At 39.7% G+C, this 19956-nt stretch overlaps 1 protein-coding gene across 1 annotated transcript; it reads left to right on the plus strand.

Moving 5' to 3' along the window:
• Positions 1-881: 881 nt before the first annotated feature.
• ttc12 (tetratricopeptide repeat domain 12) lies at positions 882-19574 on the plus strand (the record flags this gene model as incomplete). Its single annotated transcript, XM_080459739.1, has 20 exons — positions 882-933; positions 3209-3363; positions 3474-3528; positions 5867-5944; positions 6048-6169; positions 6579-6638; positions 7000-7071; positions 8275-8335; positions 9004-9192; positions 12484-12553; positions 13437-13525; positions 13906-14074; positions 16314-16377; positions 16460-16588; positions 16748-16840; positions 17194-17262; positions 17572-17673; positions 17853-17952; positions 18147-18375; positions 19568-19574. 20 exons carry the CDS (start codon positions 882-884, stop codon positions 19572-19574), a joined length of 1965 nt encoding a protein of 654 aa, XP_080315865.1.
• Positions 19575-19956: the final 382 nt, after the last annotated feature.

Genomic DNA, 19956 nt, shown 5'->3' on the forward strand with positions numbered 1-19956 from the left:
GGAGATATCCATTATATATGGCCACTCAGTTTATAGCCAGCTGTGGATGCAAATGGTAACCAAGCAGGGAAAAGGAGATAATTCAGCATTTAATGAACAAAATATGAAATCACAGTCTTATTTCCAGAAGTATTTTTAATAATTTAAACATGCACGTTGCGTTTTTACTTGGGCTGTGAAAAAATATGTTTTTCGGTGATACCTTCAAGTGCTTTTGCGAAGGTGAGGAGAAAGCGTATCTCAGAACATTTCGGTGATGGGTCAATATTAATTCACAACCATGACATATATCATTACTGTGGTAATGTCTGCAACCAACAATACTCATGGAAGTACTCCTTCGATTCATGCATTGTCGCCACAAATGTATATTCTGATCATTTAATTTAGTTTTTTTGCCTGTCTCTTTAAGATGCAAGGCGCACAGATTATTATCCTAGGCTGCCATTTAATTTTTTTTCCTGCCATATTTTTTTTTTTTAAGCATAACTAGTCCTGCACAGTTGGAGCACTGGCACAAAAAGCACATCAAAACGTGCGGAACATTCGGGAAATAAGTTTGCTATGACTTTTGTTTAACAATTCGACGAATGGCTTCCGAATAAATCGCAAAAAACTGCAAACAATTTCCCATGCAAAGTGGATAGGAGAGGCACCTCATGGAAGAAGATGAAAGTAGATAAATGGAGATTTGCGTTGGAGAGGCAGGCGCACAGCGTGTCCTCTGGAATTTTCTAGTGTCACAGTTTTACGAGCGTCCCCGAAGGCAACGTATCCATGGTAACGACACGCTGAAACTTAAGAGCGGACCTTCAGGCAGAAGCCACAAAGCTTCAGCGATCATAAAAGTTGGCTTTTCAAAAGCACAAAAAAAAAACGGAATGGAGAAACTTGAAGACATCGACAGTTTTTTGAAGAATGTTGACAAAATAAGTGAGTAAATGTGTTTTCCCTCTCTGTGCAACCAGATAACACTTAGCATGAGTGTGGAGTGAGGATTACTACACCAACACGTCACCAGTCCGGTAAAACTACATGTGCATGGGCAAATCAAACAGTCGACCTGTATAACTTTATATTGTGTAAATTATTTAAAAAAATAAAATAAAAATGATTTTATGTAATCCTAGATCATTGAAGTCAAGTGAAGAATTGCAAATACTCACATTACTGTAATCTCATGCTGAACATAGAATTACCTTTTTTTTTTTTTTTATCTCAGGATCAAACTCAGTATAAAACACAGTTTTGTATCTTTCACAAGATCATGCGTGAAAAAGCATGACAAAAATCTCACATATTCAAGAATTCACAGCTTAAGAAATCTCTAATTTTGAAAAAACAATCTTGCTGGATTTCCCTAGATCACCGTCCACATGCTGCCCAGCACATTATATTGAACAAAAGTACCTGCAATGTGACTCAAAAACATTTTGGCATCTGTCCAAACAGTTGCACTACTTTGAAGAGAACATGTCTTTGCCATGTACCTTTTCATGGACAACACATATTATTAAATATTGCATATTATTAAATGCATCAATGAAGCAGCAGCTCTTATCTATAAACGCAGCCTGTCTGATCATTGTTGTTGTCACGAGTGAGGTCAGACATGCCTGGAATAATGTGTTTGTCCAATAATTTAAGGCAGGAAATAAAGGAGCTGTATTGAGTTCAGGAAGTAGTGGAGCTTTACATAAAGCTCATAAAGCACCACAGCCCCACTTTTCACTAGCCGCTGCTGATTCTTGCTCATTTTTAAAAGAATGGGTCAATTGAACGATATTATAAAGTATAAGCAGTGTTGTAAATAAGACATTGCAAAAACAATGCGTAACCCACTACTTTTGGTCGAAAAGCCTTGCAGTTAATCACTATGATTGGTTTTGTAAAGCAGTTTCAATTGCTGAGGTATAAATGGGCTCTTGCTCATTTCTGTTGCTGCAGTTGTAGGGCGATCTCTCCGTCTCTGGGCTGCTCACAGAACTATTAGCTTTAGTCATAGCCAAAGCTGAGGAAAAGGCCCTGATCATATTTTACCAAGATCATGGGAAGTGGAGCACCCTCATTAATCCTGAACTAATTCACAGTCACTGACAGTAGCGTGAAAGATTGGCTGACTGCAAGTGACAAATAAGATCAAGCTATATTTACCTGTGATGCATTAGAAGCCTCAAATAAACACGGGCTTACCTTTATGAGATTCACCTGCATGTTTATGGGCCATCCAAGCTGTAATTAGTTAGATCATGAATCGGTTTCCTTCATTCCGACAACAGATTATAGTGCATAACTTCAGCTGATCTTAATGAAGGTGTCCCTCATTGACAGAAGCTATATGCTATAAGTTTCAGTACCAAGGGAAAGGAAAGCTGGCATTGCTAATACGCTAATGATACTTTGTGCCACAGCTTCAGGTGTGAGAAAACAAAACAACCCCCCCTCCCCCCAAAAAGGTTGCTTTATAACAATATTTATGAAAAAATAATGCAATCACTGTCTTCTTTGAAGATTTCACGCTACAGGCATGATTTACTATGATGCTGTATAATATATATATATATATATATATATATATATATATATATATATATATTATATATGATAATATATATATTATATTTAATAGTATGTGATCAACCAGCATTAGCACCATAAGTGGGCATAAAAACAAAGGTTTTGGATTGGACCTCATTTAAATGAGAAAGATCTCCTGGAAATGGTGATAATTTGCTCGTTTTCCCCAATGGAGCTATTGGAAAAAGTGCTGAGCCAACAAAAGCACAAAATGAAATGTTATTGTTGGGGTTAGACCAGTTAGTTATCAAACATCTTGGAGCGTTACGACAAATACATGTAAGTCTGAATGCGGCAACATTTGGGAGTTGATCGGTCACAATGACAAAGGTTGAAGGACAACACAGAAAATGACACTTGGGATGATAAAAGCCTTTCACTTATCACTCATGTTCAACATTGATCAGTTAATGAGATTTTATTCATATAGTTTCTTAATTTACGATCGCTAACTGGACGGAGGAGTGGCTGATTTGAGCCACAGGTTTAACGCAGTGCTCTTTTCCCCCCCAAGAGATTTTTCTGGTGAAAAATAAATAACATCCATTAAGTGATGTGAGAATTTTTTCCGATCAAGAGTAAATAGATTGCACAAAACTAAATCACAATTTTTTATTTATTTTTTCCTCAGGTCAACTCGTGACAGATCTCCGATCTTGTGATCCTGACGTCCATGAAGAAGCATTGGCGGACGCTGACGGCGACATCGCTGCCTTGAATGAACCCGGCAGAACAAAAGTCAACAAAACCACAATCAACACAAACCCACCACGTCAATGCCCCTCGGTAAAGACATGTACACAGAGACAACATCACACAGCCACACTTCTGCTCTTTGTCTCCTCACCCTTGCTCACTCAGTCTGTTTTTCCTGTGAGCTGTCCTTGCCCCTCAAGCACATACGCACCACCAACCACATCTTGTTTCTCCTTTTCCTCTTAGTACAGCCGGGTAACGGATGAGGTGTAGGCTTATGGGAAGGAACGACCTCGTAAACACTATAAAATATATATCTATTTTTTCTTCTGTTTTACAGAACCTGCAGAATGAAAGTCCAGGTGAGCAACGATATAATCAATCTTTTGGTGATTATTCATTCCATAAGCCAACTTACATTGGCCATTAACGGGATAGATACTTTAATAAACAATATTTATTTTATTACCTTTTCCAAAGACATTTTTGGAGCCATGAGCTGCTGTGAATTAAAGGATATGAACGATTTCACCGGAGCAATATTTTCTGTTGGCTCATTTGCCTCAAGGCCTCTTAAGTGGGGGGGATTCGTAGTCTTGACGATTTACTCCACCAACGCACGACATTTCAAAAACACATGTGCTTAAACATGACTAATAAATGGAAGTCAGCTTTTCGTCAATTATAGGCGAGAGGGATTATACAAATATGGCTTCTCATTCAGCACAACTTTATTACTCAACAGATGAAGGCAGACATTGCAGAGCTTAGAGCACAAAGCACCCTGCTGTAAAACAAAACAAGAAACAACCTTATATCAATCCTGGTGTTTGCTTTCAGACTATTGATCCGACAATTTCTTTAGCGCAGGTATTAGAACCTGAAATGACGCAGGCGGTCCCTCATCAGCCTGTCCTAATTTTTTCTGTGAAATCCTTTTTCTCTCTTCTATCCTCTCTTGCCCCCGTCTGGTTTCTGCAAAGGTTTCTTCCTGTTAGGAGTTTTTCCTTTCCGCAGTCGCAAATAAATCTGCTTGCTCCTGTGGATTCGTTGGGTTTTTCTCCAGTTAAAAGCACCTAGAAATGACTGTGTTGTAGTTGGTGCTTTAGAATAAAGTTGAATTGAATTGAATCAACTCAAACAGGTAGATGTCCAAATGATTCAAATCAAAGCTGTACAGTGAATTAGGCACTACAGGACCACTTCATTGGAGTAACCCCCTGCCTTGTGAACAACGATGTGCGCAGTAGTGTGGTGATCCAAGGAGAAGTGGGTATATTCTTGATTTTTGCCTTCTTTAAACGCAACCCAGAAATGTATTTATATTTTTACTTTAGAAACGGTGGCATCGAAGTCGACTCTGTTCAGTGAAAATCCATCCATAGCATTTGCTAACTGTCACATAATTCCGGTATTATTTGTTGACGAGCAATATTTGTCTCATAATGACCCGGCCCACTCGGCCTCTGATTAGCCCGTCAGCCCCACTGCTGCCCGCTAAACATAGACACGAACCAATGAAATCAGTGAATGCAGGGAATACTAGACAATTAGAGGCAGAGTCGGATGCGTCATGGCTTCATTATCCTGGAGAAAGCGTCTTTTGGAAAAATTAGGTGGCATATGCCGTATACCCACGTACATCCTGGACTACCCTTAATGTGCTTCACAGCACTTATAATCACATTCCATAGCAATCTGGCAGTTTTGGAAATTTTTTTTACTCAGATTGAAATGCAGCCTACCGTTTTTGAAGCACGACTAACATAAATAACATTGAAGGTAGATGGCATGCTCTCTTTACCTATAGGTTATCTCTGGATTCCCAGGCATCCATTTACAATCCAGCTTAAATAATAAATTCTCCACACGTTGATGATAGTGTCAGTGTATCAACTGCAGGTTAACAGTCACTTTTATAGTGTCAGTTTGATTTATTCAGTAATGAAGTTGTGATGACTATGGTGTTATTATGTTTTGTTCCATCTTGTACTTTGATAAGAATCTGATATTCCTTGTCTTGCAAGTGATGTTATATATGACACTACTTTTGATGGACTTTAAGCCTCCCAGATAAAACCAACCAATAACAGCCTTGACAAGGACAGGGAAAACACTTTCACATTTACATCTGGGGGCAAATTAGAGAGAATTCACCTCAAATGCACATGTTCATGCAGAGAATGTGCAAATACACAGAAATACCCGACCATCCTAACCTTGGATTCACACTTAAACCACTACCCCACTGTTCAACCCACAGTAATATTTGTCCTGTGCAAACATTGCAGCCAGCACTTCAATATTCTCCTATTCTGTTTGGATCTCTGCAGTCTCCAGTAGTGGCATTCAAAATATTCAACAACTTCACAAACTGTCTTGTGCGAGTGTTTGTAAGTGCACATCACAGTTGGCGATAAGATTGACTGTATTTGAAGTGTGCGCGTTTCTAGGTTCAGTCTTTTTCAACTCCCTTCGCACGGTACACAACCCACACTGCCACGTGAATCACTTCCTAATATTAAATATCTTTACACCTCCCTCCTACCCTTTTCATAGTCAGAAAATGAAATGCTTTTCTGTGTCCAATCAGAGAATTTCATGAAGATTATGGAGCAAGATGCCGAGAACAGGAAGGTTAGCAGAACCGCTAAAACCAAAAAAGCAACAGGTATGTGATGTCCTTGGAGGTTATCATTGTTGCTGTCTTTTATTGCTGTACTCTGTGGCGCTTACAGTCTGTTCTTTTCCTTTAAACGCTGGGATGGTTACAGCACTAAAAGAGAAGGGAAATGAAGCATACGCTCGAGAAGACTATGAAACTGCTGTGAAGTATTACAGTGACGGCCTTGCTGAACTAAAGGATATGCAGCCTTTGTACACCAACAGAGCACAAGTAAATATCTTCTTTATGTTTCAGAACTTTCATGTTTTTTATTTTTTATTTTATCTTTTTTTTTTTTATAATGAACGACGAGAACAGCACACTCTCCTCCATTCTAAGATATAATAAGAAATATTTAATTGTTCAAGACATCCAGACATTGCGGCTATTTTGGTCTTATCAATAAAACATAAGAGACTCAGACCTCTGTTAAATCAACCTCTATGGATTTTTTTGTATAATTATGGCCATTTGCTGTTAACTTAATTTCAAAGTCCTTACGAACAGCTGCTCCATGGTAAATTACGTATCAAACAATGCCTGAGTACTAATCAAATTTCTTATTTTTTTACCAAACCAGATGTCGTTTTTTTTTTTCAAGTATTCAATACTCAGTTACAACCTATTTGAATCTAAATAGGCCTACATCAAACTTGGAAAGTACAAGGAGGCCATCAGTGACTGTGAATGGGCCCTGAAGGTAAGCTTGAGCTGGGAAATGAAACCAGTCAGTTGTCACTGGAAGATTAGCAATTTAGGAATGTTCAAATAGGAATATGCTTGGTAAAATGAATGTAATCATTCCATTTTGTGAATGTATTTGATCTATATGTTTTCGTACTTTAGATGTTGGAAATGTTCTGCAAATCCTATTACTTGAAATGCTCTTGTAACACATTTTGATCTTTTCTATATGAAGTGCATCTGGTCTGGCAAATTGGACTTTTTCGTTGTGTGTGTTAGTGTTATCAATGCAAGGACATCAAGTCAACATTATGTAGATGTGTTACTGATGAAGCGCTTCAAGTAATAGTCTCACAAGATCATTTTCTCTCCATCAGTGTAATGAGAGGTGCGTAAAGGCTTATCTACACATGGGCAAAGCATATCTGGGACTGAAGAAATATAATGAGGTGAGGATAATTACAGCTCATTACATCTAATCACACCAGTTTTTTTTTTCTACATGTTGCTCTGCAGACACCTACACTTGACATTTCATACAACCATAGCACAGATATAGGTACATCATGATGGATTAGAAAGTAGGAAAGGAAAAGAAACTTGGTGAAAATCTGAAAATATGGCGTTTCACATCAATTGTTGTACCATGCTCGTTTGGAAATTCTCACTAAAATGTGTTCAGATGTTTCACACTATTCAAGGACATTGTAGCATTTCAAACACTATAAAGAGATCTTAAAAAGCACAAATTTTTATTCGGGATTTGAAGGCGCTGAGATTATTATTGTCACAATGAGATTTGTGAAGTGAGTCCCATTATGTTGGGGCAAGAATTGAGAAAAGGCCTCGATGAGTGTTTCAGCTGCTGAGAAGGAGAGGATTAAGCAGGGATGGGAAATGTCTTGAGGTGAAAGAAAGTTGCACTAGTGACTTTGTTGATATATAAAAGTGAGATTGACAGAGATTACTCCTAAGATGTTAATGGGGGGAGACAGGTTCACGATAGTGACGGTGATATGGAGCAATACTTCTGAGAGACTTGAGGCAAATAATGACTAAGTCTGATCTATCAGTTTAGTCTGGGGGATTTAGTTGACGCTTATTGTTCGATTTGCACTTCACACTTGCTGAGTGTGATGTGGGTCGAGGTGAACATGGTATTGATGGAGAGTTGACTTTAAAAAAAACATAGCTGTGGAAATTTGGTTGTGCAACAAATGATGTCATCAAAAGGATGGATGGGGGGGGGGGGGGTGTCTCTGAATCTCGAGGGCTGTCATGGGACAGCGAGGCAGCGGAGGAGGCCCAGCTCTTGGGCTTGGTGAATTGTTATATGTTGGTGAGGTCGTTTCTGAACTAGACGAAGGCAGCGTCATTGATGTTGATGGAGGATTGTGACTGGAGAGACAGAGGGAATGGTTGGTGGTGTCAAAATTTGAGAGTTGGGGGGGGGGGGGGGGGTCAAGGAGGATGAGGATGTATAGCAGCCCATAAATAAAGCAGATGCAAAGTTTGTTTGCCTAATTTTTTTTAAGCACACTTACAAGATCTGCAAAGGACTGTAGTATTCTGCAGTGGCTAAAGTCATATCAACGATTTACAAGAGACACTTCATAAAAACAGTTAGAAACCTAATCATTTTATTTTTTCAGGCAAGAACCTGCCTGGAAAAGATAAAGGACATTGAGCCAAAGAAGGAGAAGATGGTAAAAGGTATAAGCTTTTTACTGGATCCAAGCCATTTTCTAATTTTTTTGAGATCAAAAATATCAGCATTTCATGTTTCGGTGCACACATTTGCATTTCTCAGCAACAGAAGACAGATTATTAAACATTTCATTGCATTATAAATCCCATATTTGTGATACAGGCACTTTCATGCATAATGAGCTATAAATTGAAGTTTAAATGAAGCTTGTTGGAAGTTCAAAAGGGGCTTGTCGTTCATTTAATTCCAATAATGTGGTCTCGCCGACTCTCACCCAGTTAATTACAAGACTTCCCTAAAGCCTGCTATTTGCAGTCATGAAGTGAAGTCGACTATTGCTCAGCCAAAAAACAACTTTGCTGGCTTTCATGCGTATCTACTATACCTCTGTCAGTAATGCAAGTTTTTGTTTACAAACATATTTGAAATAGACTTAATTAGCGTAGCACCCTCAAAAGTGGAATGCGGAAGCAATGTTTATTGGAGCTCAACCTTCCTTTACTGTGCGATATTTATATAGAATATTTACATGTATGGGCTGTGTGTGATAACCTTTAATTTCTTATACAGGCTAGCTTTCTATATGTGCAAGGGAGATGGCTGAAAAGAGAGTTATTGCCCTGGGAAAACTTGCTCACCCCGCATCTATTATCTTTTTTGTTTTTCTTCACAGAATACGTGACCCAGGTAGATTTAGAAGAGGAGAGAGAGGGTCAGGAAAGAAATGCGAAACGGGAGTTTGACGAGGGAAGCAGGAAAGCCACAACAGTGCCCCGGCTCCTGGAGAAGCTGTCGAAACCCAGCCAGTTGACCCTCTACTACTGTAGAGGACTGGAGATTCTATCTGAAATGCTTTCTGACTGTAAGTGTCTTTTCAGCTGGAGCTTTACACAACCACGCTTCCTCTTTAAATCTGTATTGCTTAGTGTTTCTTCAATAACCTGCTTCACTGGTGCACCATTTTGCCAATTCTATAGCTAAAATGGAAAAATATCAGCCTGAAGGCCCGGCTGGTTAAAAAGAGTCGAAGGATAAAGAATTACAACAGTACTTAAGTACTCACAGTAAATATCATAGGGCATGGCAGGTGAAGCAGGGCTGCAAAAACGAATTGCTTCATGTCATCTTCTGTGGCTTGGAAAGAGAGCGGAGACCTAACATCGTCCATCACTGATTTCTCTTCATGCTCCATTTGCCTGTCACAGTGAGCAAATGTCCGATATAGGCCACAAAGCCACTGCAGAGCAGCAGAATGTATACCATAACATCGTAAAATGCACAAAAAGACTTTTGGGGGGAGGTTTTCTATAATCACATCTACTCTATCTTCAGATTGTTTGTGTTACCGGTTAGTGCGAGTTGATTAGTTTTCTGATTCTGATAACATTAGTTAGATGAGTTAAACATTCCCTCGCTGTATAAATGCTGATGTTATGTGGTTGGTGAACTGCTGAGTCGGGTATTCTAAGCCAGCAATGTCAGCTGTTTCAACAGTCAAGTGATGTTATATTAGGGGATGAGGATTGAGACCTTTTATGCGAGGACCGGGTTGTGCGTGCAATATCGGCGTTATTCACATTAATAGATCGCAGTCATTTGGTTTGACGGGAAACACTCTCTGAGCTTGTGAAGCTGCCTTCTGTTTAATCAAACATTAATAGTAGTAGGTATGAATCCAGTAATCTCAGTGACGTCCCTCTACTCAACCCTCTCTGAGTTATGCAGTGTTTTACACTTGTGGTGTGGTACCTTGATGTGGACTGAATAGAGGAAAGATAAGAGAAAAAATATAACTAATTTGGTTTCCTTTGTGTGCAACTGGAATTTTTGACATAGGACAAAAAGATGTAAAGCGTACACGTACAGGATGACTGCTGTGATGGCTGTAACCGACGGTTATTTGAGTTTTTTGTTGCAATGCTCTGCGATTGGCTTAATACAACATCATGAATACTGGATTACTGTGGAGTTTTATTTCTCCAACACTTATTAAACGTCTGAAGGCATCAAAACAGTTAATTATGATATCTTTATGAATCCCGTCACGTCATGCTTTCTGTCTGTTGAGAGTTCTTTGTGTCCATGTGTAACCAAGTTTTCAAACAGAATTGGCCTGTTTGGTGCGCACCAGGGTGTTGATGAAAGTCTTCACACTTTCACAGATGGCTGCATCAGGCTTCCAGTGTAAACACCTTTAGAAGCAGTATCTTTTGTATTCTGGTACATGGCTCTTTGTGGACAATAGCTTGTATCATGTCAGGTCTATCAGTACTTGTTTTTCAGAGCAAGAGTGAGACTTGTTCTTTAGGGACGCTGAGGACGTTATTTTATACTCGGGACAGCACATTGTATTATCATTTGCTAATTTGTTTATCTCCTCTGGCTTTAGTATGCAAGCCTGTGTGATATGGGTCCTAAAGGTCCCCGTATTATGCAAAATTCACTTTATAATGATTTTCTAACAGTCATATGTGTCCCCATAGCCTATGTATGATGCCCTAGAAGTGAAGAAAGTGTGTCACATCCTGCACTTGCTTGCTCTACTTTTTAGCAAATGTGTGCTCACAGGCAAATCAGAGACTTTCCCTTCATGAAATCAACCGGGGAAGTAACCGTTCTCTCTGGTAGTGGATACTCCCTTTGACCCTCCCACAGACAGATGAGATCTGCCCTCTAAATTCACACGCGGGTGCCATTTTTTCTCCTTGCAAATGCTACCAGAAAACAGACATGGAGTAGGTGTGGCTCATTAGATTTAAAGGGACAGAAACAGAAACAGCCTGTTCTCAGTAAAAGTCACTAGAGGGACTTTTAGATCAGCTGGTCGTGCGAATAGATGGGAAACTGCAATGTGAAGACTTTTCCAAGGTCTGTAATCAATGGGGCTGTTATTGTAAGGGCTCATAGTACAATGCATCCACACATGAATGGCTCTAACTGTTGTCGACAATATCATAAGCTAAAGTTTTGTTGGTATCGGTATTCCTTTAGGCTTAATCACTATTTGTTCTTTTATTATTATCATCTTCAAAATATCCATCAACAGATTTAATGTTTGATTAAATGTTTTTAGTTTAATAAATACATACAATTGGAGGGGACATTTTCTGACAATCGATATAACCAGAACATATGTAGCTTTGCTTATAAGAGCAAGTAGCACATTTGGAATCGGGTATCAGAGTTGCAGAGTTGCAGTCTGTTTTCCTTAGGCTAAAATGAACAACTGAGACTATTTAGTTTCCTCTTCAACTGAATGATGTATTGTATCGCACAAGCTATTTCACACAATGCACTCACAGTGTATATTGTTAACATTACATTGAAAAGTAATTGAAATTTGATTGCTAAGACCTCCTGCTGTCTTAAAAGGGGTCACAGTAAACAGGCAGCGTTTGATCTCCACAAAGCTTATCAACATTCTCAACTAGCAAATGATATTTCCTGAATGTGTTTGACCCAGCAAATGACTTTGAAACCCACAACTCTCTTTAGTCACCACCATAGGGCAGATAATGCTTCTTTTAGTACAACAGCACTACAATAGAAGTATAACTAATTGGGTCAGTGGTCCCTCAGCAAAGTTCAGCAGACAGAACTTGTCAGTTGTAATGTCATTGCAATGTGACTTCAGGCTGATTAAAGTGATACAGCTTGAATTCACAACTAAGCAAACTAAGCTCGAGAAAGTTACATCATAGTGTAAAGTCAATTCAACTTGTACCTCTCTTTGTACTACACTGTATTCTTTTGCCCTGTCCTTTGCACAACAGCAAACATTTCCTAACCGTTTTCTCCTTTCTCATCATTTAGATGAATAAAAAGTGTCATGTCAAATGATATAATGCCTGTCTCACGGTGCCATTCAACAGAAAAGGGCAAAACTTACATAACTCATAACTGAAAGGATCTCACCACGGTTGACATTACAGGCTTTCTCCCCTAAAAGTACTAAGAGCCCAATCCGCATTGTGCTTGACTCACTCTGTATATTTGATCAGTTCTTGTCTGTAGTGTCCTTGATGATAAACAAGTGACAAGTCAGGCTAAACTAAAAGAGAAGAGTGTTGTTTTCCTGTAAAACCTCGAGGCGAGCAGGTGGTGATATATAGTTCTCTGTCTTTTTACACTGTTCTACTGTTCTCGTCTACAGGTACAGGGCAAACCCTTTTCAGACTGCACAATGGTTTCAGTGTCATCAGCGGCAATGGGACAGTGAGGAGGTAAGGAGACCAGAGGGAGAGGTCGCAGTCAGCCCTCCGTGGAGTTCTGACAGATGGATCCAGAGACGAGGGCACAGAGAGGCAATGATGGCCCAAACTAGAGAGATCACTCAATGCCCCCCCCCCCCCCCCCCCCGTCTCTCCCTCTCTTTGGTTGTTTGTGTGATAGCCCAAAGGAGTAAAAATGAACATACCATGAGGTTGAGAACAGCTCTGAAATAACCATAGGCCCTGTGTTTTGTCCTAAATAGTGGCCATTTGACTCCCTAATTCTGGGTCGGTTGAGGTTATTAACTATTCACACATTTTCCACGATGTCCTTTGTTTACCCTGTCATTACTCAAGTTGGAGGACAGTATCTACTGCAGTTTGAGTCTAATGAAATTAGTAAGTACTAACATTGAAGTGATAAAACAACTTCAAACCGTTGTGAACAGTGTAGCAGAGAAGGCCGGCACTATCGCTCACCGTTCTGATCACAATCTAAAGGGACACTTGTACTCTGAATGCTGATTTCAAATAAGATACTTTTTCCAGGAGTTCAATGGAAAAGTGAAGGAAGAGCTGCATTTTTTTTTTTTTTTTTTTTTTCAAAAGTCGAATTCCATCTCATTTGTTTTTCATTGCATACTATAGAGCTGTCCTAAAATGCTGTATATTAATAAATAGAGGCTTTTGGTACCAATACATCTCACTGGAGGCAGATTCTATAAATCTCATTTTCTGGTGAATTTCTTTTGTCTTTAGTTTTCTGTTTTTCAACAAACATGTCCCTTTTTGATTTTATTTCCTGTATTTGTTTTTGTATCTTGGTATACAAACAATTACTGACATGAATAAATGTGAATTGGCACAAAGTGTGGTATGTTTTTTCCCTCCACAGGTGCCTGCTGCAGGAAACAAATGACCCACAGAGCCAGGAGTTGTGTGCATCGACTCTAAAAGTCTGGAGGACTGCTTGCTATGCAAATGGTATGTAGATAATTGAGGGGACTTTCTTTTCCGTGCATCAACTTGGTCTCACTGAGTAAATAAATAACTAATGTTAACAGAATCCCCTGTTTTGTCATTATATCAAAATTGCACAGTAAGTCTTGCTTTTGTCAAGCCTGTATCTCTCTCTCTCTATTCCATACATCATTTTGGCATCAGCTAAACGGCTGTTTATGCCATCTTTGATGATTCGCCTCCATTGTTTTCCATATTGTTTGCACCTTTTAATCAGTATTAAAATCTTTGCCAGTTTAAGTACACATTGTAATTTACAAGGTAATGTTTCCCTCGGGAATATGACCCTTCACTTTCCTTTTTTTTTTTTACCATCTGCACTTTTATTTTTTTGTTGCTTCCAGATGGAAACCAGAAAATGCTGATGACCTGTCCAGTTGCCCGAGAATTCATAGTTCGGATGGTGACATCAGAGCATGACACAGTAGCGAATGAATGCCTGGCATTACTATGTCTGTTTGCACAGACACCACGAAGCAGATGCCTTATCATTGACAGCTTGAATTTGCACATGTAAGACATGCCTTTATGTTGTCTACAGATGCAGCTAATGCCAGCATTACCGCCAACAACATAGCAGGAGTTAGATCTTTCTTTCGTCACCAAACGTGAACATAATGCAGAGGCAGGCAATTATACAGACAGAAATGGTAGAGCTTTCACTTTACCGCCTACCATTATGAAACCCAGTTCAGCTCAAGGCCATATGTTTTTCTGTATCAATTCGGTTTTTACCTCTGGTTATATTTCAAGCAAATGTGCATATCATTTCACATCTAATTACACAAAAAGGCACAAATGTCTTTTTGTATCTCTATATCTGCAGTTGATGAACTCCTCTGAAAACAAGTCAGATTGAGGGATACTGTATATTGCAGGTGAAAATTTCAAATTACCATCCCACTTATTGGTACGAAGGTGCATGCTCTCATTATCTGTGGATAATAGTTATTTCTCTCAGCAAAATATCCCAACAACATTCATTAGGAACCATATTATCAAATGACTGGCTCACCTATTCTCCCTGTGCTTTCTATCTTTGTTGATTGTTCATGCGAATGTGAAGGTTGGTGAAGAATCTTATGAAGTGCATCTCAAGGTCTGAGCAGAATAAGCAGAGCACTGCAGTCAGCATTCTGGAAAACGTTGCAATGGAAAACAGGTAATAATGATAAATAGCCAAACAAAAAGGACGAGAGTGTGTACCTCTCATGGGAATAACATTACTTCTGACGTACATATTTTTAGATACTTTGCCGTACTCAGAGAATGACCAACCTGACTGTCTCTTATTATATCCTTCTATATGCCAAATACATATATATTAAAAGCACTTCAAATTCCGTTCGCATCAAGAGAGGTCCCAGGAGGAGGGGAAGGGTGGCATCTTTAATAAATCAACATGTGCAACCCAAGTGTTAATGTCACTTGAAGGCAAAGGCCCTTCTCAACCTGTTTTCCTTTGTGGTGCCTCATGAGAGTAGACATGAAAGGACAACCCAGGCTCTGAAACACAGCAGGAAATAAGTCGAGGTGTCAAGCAGTGAAACAGGGAGATCAATTTTCCTTGTCTGGAGCTCAAAGACACTTACTCAAAAAATGTGTTATATCCTACAGAGGTTTTCTCTTCATCTAAGAAGCTTGGCTGAGCCACTTATGTGCTGTTATTGATGTTTTCGATTTAAAAATTAATACACAAATGGCGAAGATCGGTTTTAAATGCCTGCCAGTAATCACTCAAGAGAATGCGCAGATATTTTCACACGTGCCTTCACATTTCATAACACTATGTTTAAATACTGAAAGACCGTGTTTTGTCATCCATCAAAGACAAATGTATTGTGCAATATTTGATACAGGAAAAACACAGCAAATCCATCAGCCTTTTACTGCTTTTGATATGGATGAGTGAGACCCTCCAGAGACACAGCAATCAATGCCATTTCACCACAAAATTGAATTGTCCTGTATGACTCGGACATTTTGTGTTCTGGGGGAATAAAAGACCACATGCGTCTGCCGTGGTGTTTCATGCACTTGACACTTCTTCGCCTTTGAAAAAGGTATCCTCTAGAAGAGTACCTTGGAGTTATTACTGCAATGAAGTTGTGTTTGGTTTCTTTGTGTCATGCTAGGTTGTTAGAAAAAACAGCGAAGTGGAATTCTGAAGCTCTTTTAACCATTTTCCAGTGGATAAAAACAAAAAGTACCTTGTTTGTTAGTTTGTTAGTTTCATATTTACAGTCATGGTGCAATATGTTGGAAGGGATGGGGATAATACCCTGCTCTGCTCTACATATCTTCTCTTCAGCCAAATTGCTTTACTGCAGGTGGGGATAGAATTTATCACACCTTGTAGTGATTAAAATCTTTCACCAGCAGACAGGACAAAGAAAAAAAACATTACATAGACATCTTTTTAAATCAATGCAAGGCAGGACTGCCAACTCTCATACATGGATCGTAAAACTTAGAACTTAGAAAGATAAAATGAAGAGCTGTTGGGATTAGTAGAAGATACTGCTGACAGAAGGAAGTCTGGTAGAGGCTTTTTATGTAAATCCCCACAACTATTGGTCTTGTTACACTTAAGGTTTGATACACAAGATTGCTTTCTGATGGCAATTTGGTTTTTATTACATTTACATCACATTTATTGCCAAAATGTGTTAAATACCTGTTTATGGCATTTATTCTCGTCTTATTGTGATTTGTTCTCAATAAGCACATCAAGTACATTATTGCCTTGTAGATTCCGTATCCAGATGAGAAATAATGTGACAGAATCCATCTGTGAGCCATTTGCAAAGCTCCTGGTAAGTGAAGTCGAAGCAGTGGTGTACTTTCTTCATATTGCATGTAGGAAAATATTTACATTTGTTGGTTTTGTTTTTTCAGATCAACACGGCCAATGAACTTGTCCTCCCATCTCTGATATCCTCTCTTGGCTCACTGGCTGGAGACGATGTCATTCGTCACCGACTTGCTCATGATCGACAGTGTTGGGACGCCTTTCCAGTTGCCATTGTGAGCATGGTCACAGACCGTTGCTTTAGAAAAGTGCAAATCTGTGATCACTGGCTGAGTTAAGATTACACAAAGAAAATGAGTGGATGTTGATGTCACAATTACACATAATAGAGGTCTGTTTTCTGTTCATGTGGAATTTGTTATCTTTCTCTGCAGAGGCAGTGCCGTGCATCTGAACAAAGAGAGACCCTTTACCCTTTACTTGGCTTGATCATCAACCTTTCAGCCGTCACCTCTCCAGTTATCCAGGCAAGACAGCTGATCCCTGCTTGAATGTGCTATAAGCGTTTGTGTGACAACGCGGACTTCTGCCGGCTGATGGATAGTGTTCATGTATCTCAGACAAGGTCAAGCTGAACTGTCATTTTGTCCGCTGGTCACCTTGAGAGGATTAAAATTTCACCGTGAGACTTACCTCACAAAAGAGAACCTTAATAGATTAATAGATTAGAATATAATTAACAGCCATGGATAAAAGCAACGAGCGCAGGGAAACAGCAAGCAATTATTTCAAGCATGACGTGTGATGTCACCTATTTAGAGGTGAAATGTATGTGTAAATTAACCAATCCCCCCCCCTTCCCATTTCTGCCGGTTGGAAGGAGCATGCTGTCTCACTCTGTGGCTGCTGTCTGAGCCTGCTGAAGCACAGTGATGGAGGAATCATAACTGTGAGTAATCCCTACCTAAGCCCTTTTCATATACGTATCCCATTGCCCCTTTGTATTTGGCTTAATCATCATCAATTTGTTAGTCCAAGGAAGGTTTCCAAAATGAAAAACGTCCTCAGAAAGTACACCTGCACGAGTAAATATAAAGACATTTGTCTCGATGATAGGCGTCTTTTCCTAGGAGACAGACATATTCCATGACAAACAAACTCAATCCTTTGCTCTCCAGTCGATTTCTCTGCTGTTCCCCACAGCCTTTCTTCTCTGTTATCTTCCTTCATAATGCCACCGTTCTTCTTTGTCCTCCAGAGGGCTACAGGTGTGTTGAGTGCTGTCCTCCCTCAATCCGCTGAAGCCATTCAGCATGTTATTGAGGGTGAAGTGATCCAGATCCTTCGGCGGCTGTTGAAGGTACATAACTGCGTGTGCCCGCTTGCATGCAGACGTTTATTGGTTCTCATGAAACGCGTTCGTCAGATTTACACTTATTCCACTTTCAGGTCAATTGTTTTGTGAAACTTACTGGTGGCTACAAATACACCGGGCTGCTTGTTTACTAGGCACTGTTATTTTTATGTTTGCCTACCCAGGCAGCAGGGCAGGCTGCCACTAAGTATGCCATTAAAGCTCTGACAGTGTGCAGTGCTGCCAGTCACTTGGCACGGGAGAAGCTGGTGAAGTCTGATCAAAGTAAGAAATGATTGACATGTTAGCATTAACAAGCTCCTTCATTAGTCCATGAATAAAATTTTAAGGTTGACCCAATATTTAAATAAAGTGTGTGTCGGGGGAATTGTGTGTAGATGTATAGGTGGGTGTATATATATATATATATATATATATATATATATATATATTTGCTATTCACTCATTGTTCTTCACAGAGCTGTCGAGTTTACGTCATTTGCTAAGTTCCAGCTGTGATGAGATGGTGTCAGGAAATGCAGCCCTGTGCTTGGCCCACTGTCTTGATTTGGAAGGAGTCGCTACCCACCTGCTGGGAACTGATATAGTGCTGCTGCTGCTGCGGCACGCTGCAGGGGACGCTGGGAGGACAGCTGTGCAGCAAAACGCAGCGATTGCTCTCGGGAAGCTGTGCCGATCCGAGCCCAGGTGCCCTCCCACCCTTGACTCTATCAACCACAAGTTGGTGATTACATTCTGCAGAGTAGCCCGTAGCGCTGATAAACTTAGCAACATGCCACCCTCACTTTTGAATGTGATGTTATAGCTCTGGTTACCAACCTTATAGCAGTCTTCTGATATTTGGCTTGGGCTGCCCAGGGCTAATTAAATAGGATCTCATTATATTCTCTATTGTTGTTATTTGTTTTATACACCTATATACATTAAGGTAATCTCTTTCAGGACTGCATTGCAATTCAGTGCATCTGATAATTGGCTAACTACAGTAATGCGTGGTAATCACCACAACACGACCACTGTGTCTTAGTATTTGCAGTTGGTTTACTTAATATTTTGGTAATGATCCTTAACGACTGAACAGACTGAGTCCGGTCTTGATTGCACTGAAAACATTTCTTAATGTGTCTCTTGCACATGGCGTAGAAATAAACACATGATAAAAATCTAGTTAATGAATAAACCGTTCAAAACATGTCAACTCCAGACAAACCGCAGACAGACCCACAGGTCCAGAAATGATCTAGAATATTCTCTGTGGTAAGAGTGTTGACTGCGATAGCGTCACGTGGTCCTGGAGTCAATTAAAAGACAGGCTTTTTAAGAGTAAGTCCAAACAATGGCAGTTACCTGTCTGGCGCTCTGTAGCATGTTGGCCAGACTGTCAGCCCTAGAGTGTTTGCCAAAGTCGGTCTTAGCACAGGCTTTGTTTTTCATATTTGCTGAATTAATTATTAGCTGGAGAAGCCTGTGAGGCTCTTTGTGGAATGGTCATTGTAGCACAATCCCCCTTTGGCTCAGCAAAGTATGTGGTGCCCTTTAGTCGTTGACCATATAAAAAGGAAACAAACCACTTTGACATTCACCAAGGAAGCGTTATTAAATACATAGACGGTAATTAGCTTGCACTAATTTGGCAGTGTTAACCATTGACAACAATCATTTTTAGGTGATTAATTCCCTTCAACCTGAGCTCTGTGCACATGAAGAGCCTTATTGTTATCTCCAAAGTAAATTAGAACATGACAAGACTCTTCAAGTGAACATTCTCCAAACAACATAAACTTCATTTAGGTGCGACGATCCTTTTATTTCCAGACTTCAGGATGATTTAAATAAAATTTGATCTGCTCTGTGATTGAGTTGTGTTGTGCTGCTGCAGGCCATAATCCATACGCTGCAGCACCTCTCTGATAATGTGTGTATAACTGATAGAGTAGCTTTATAATGGGAGCTGGCAGCAACAGCTCCCATTATGAAGTCACCTTTTTACCTGCAGGCTGAAGTGCTTAGCTCCAGCTTTGTTTAGGATGTGTTGCTCTTCAAGTCCCAAAATAAGTGTATTTTCTGCGGCGTGCAAATCCAATGAATTTTCTCTAACAGAAAAAACTTTTTCCTTCCTTTTCAGGCATTTGTGCAAACTTCGGGAACTACATGGTCTTGAGATCTTGCACTCCTGTGTGAAATTAATTTCATAACCACGTTTCAGTTACTCCATTTGTAAGCTCTTTGCTGGATATTAATCTCACTTTTGCTGTAATCTGTAGTATA

Source organism: Lipophrys pholis, assembly GCF_963383615.2.
Source record: "Lipophrys pholis genome assembly, chromosome: 3".
Classification (NCBI taxonomy): domain Eukaryota; kingdom Metazoa; phylum Chordata; class Actinopteri; order Blenniiformes; family Blenniidae; genus Lipophrys; species Lipophrys pholis.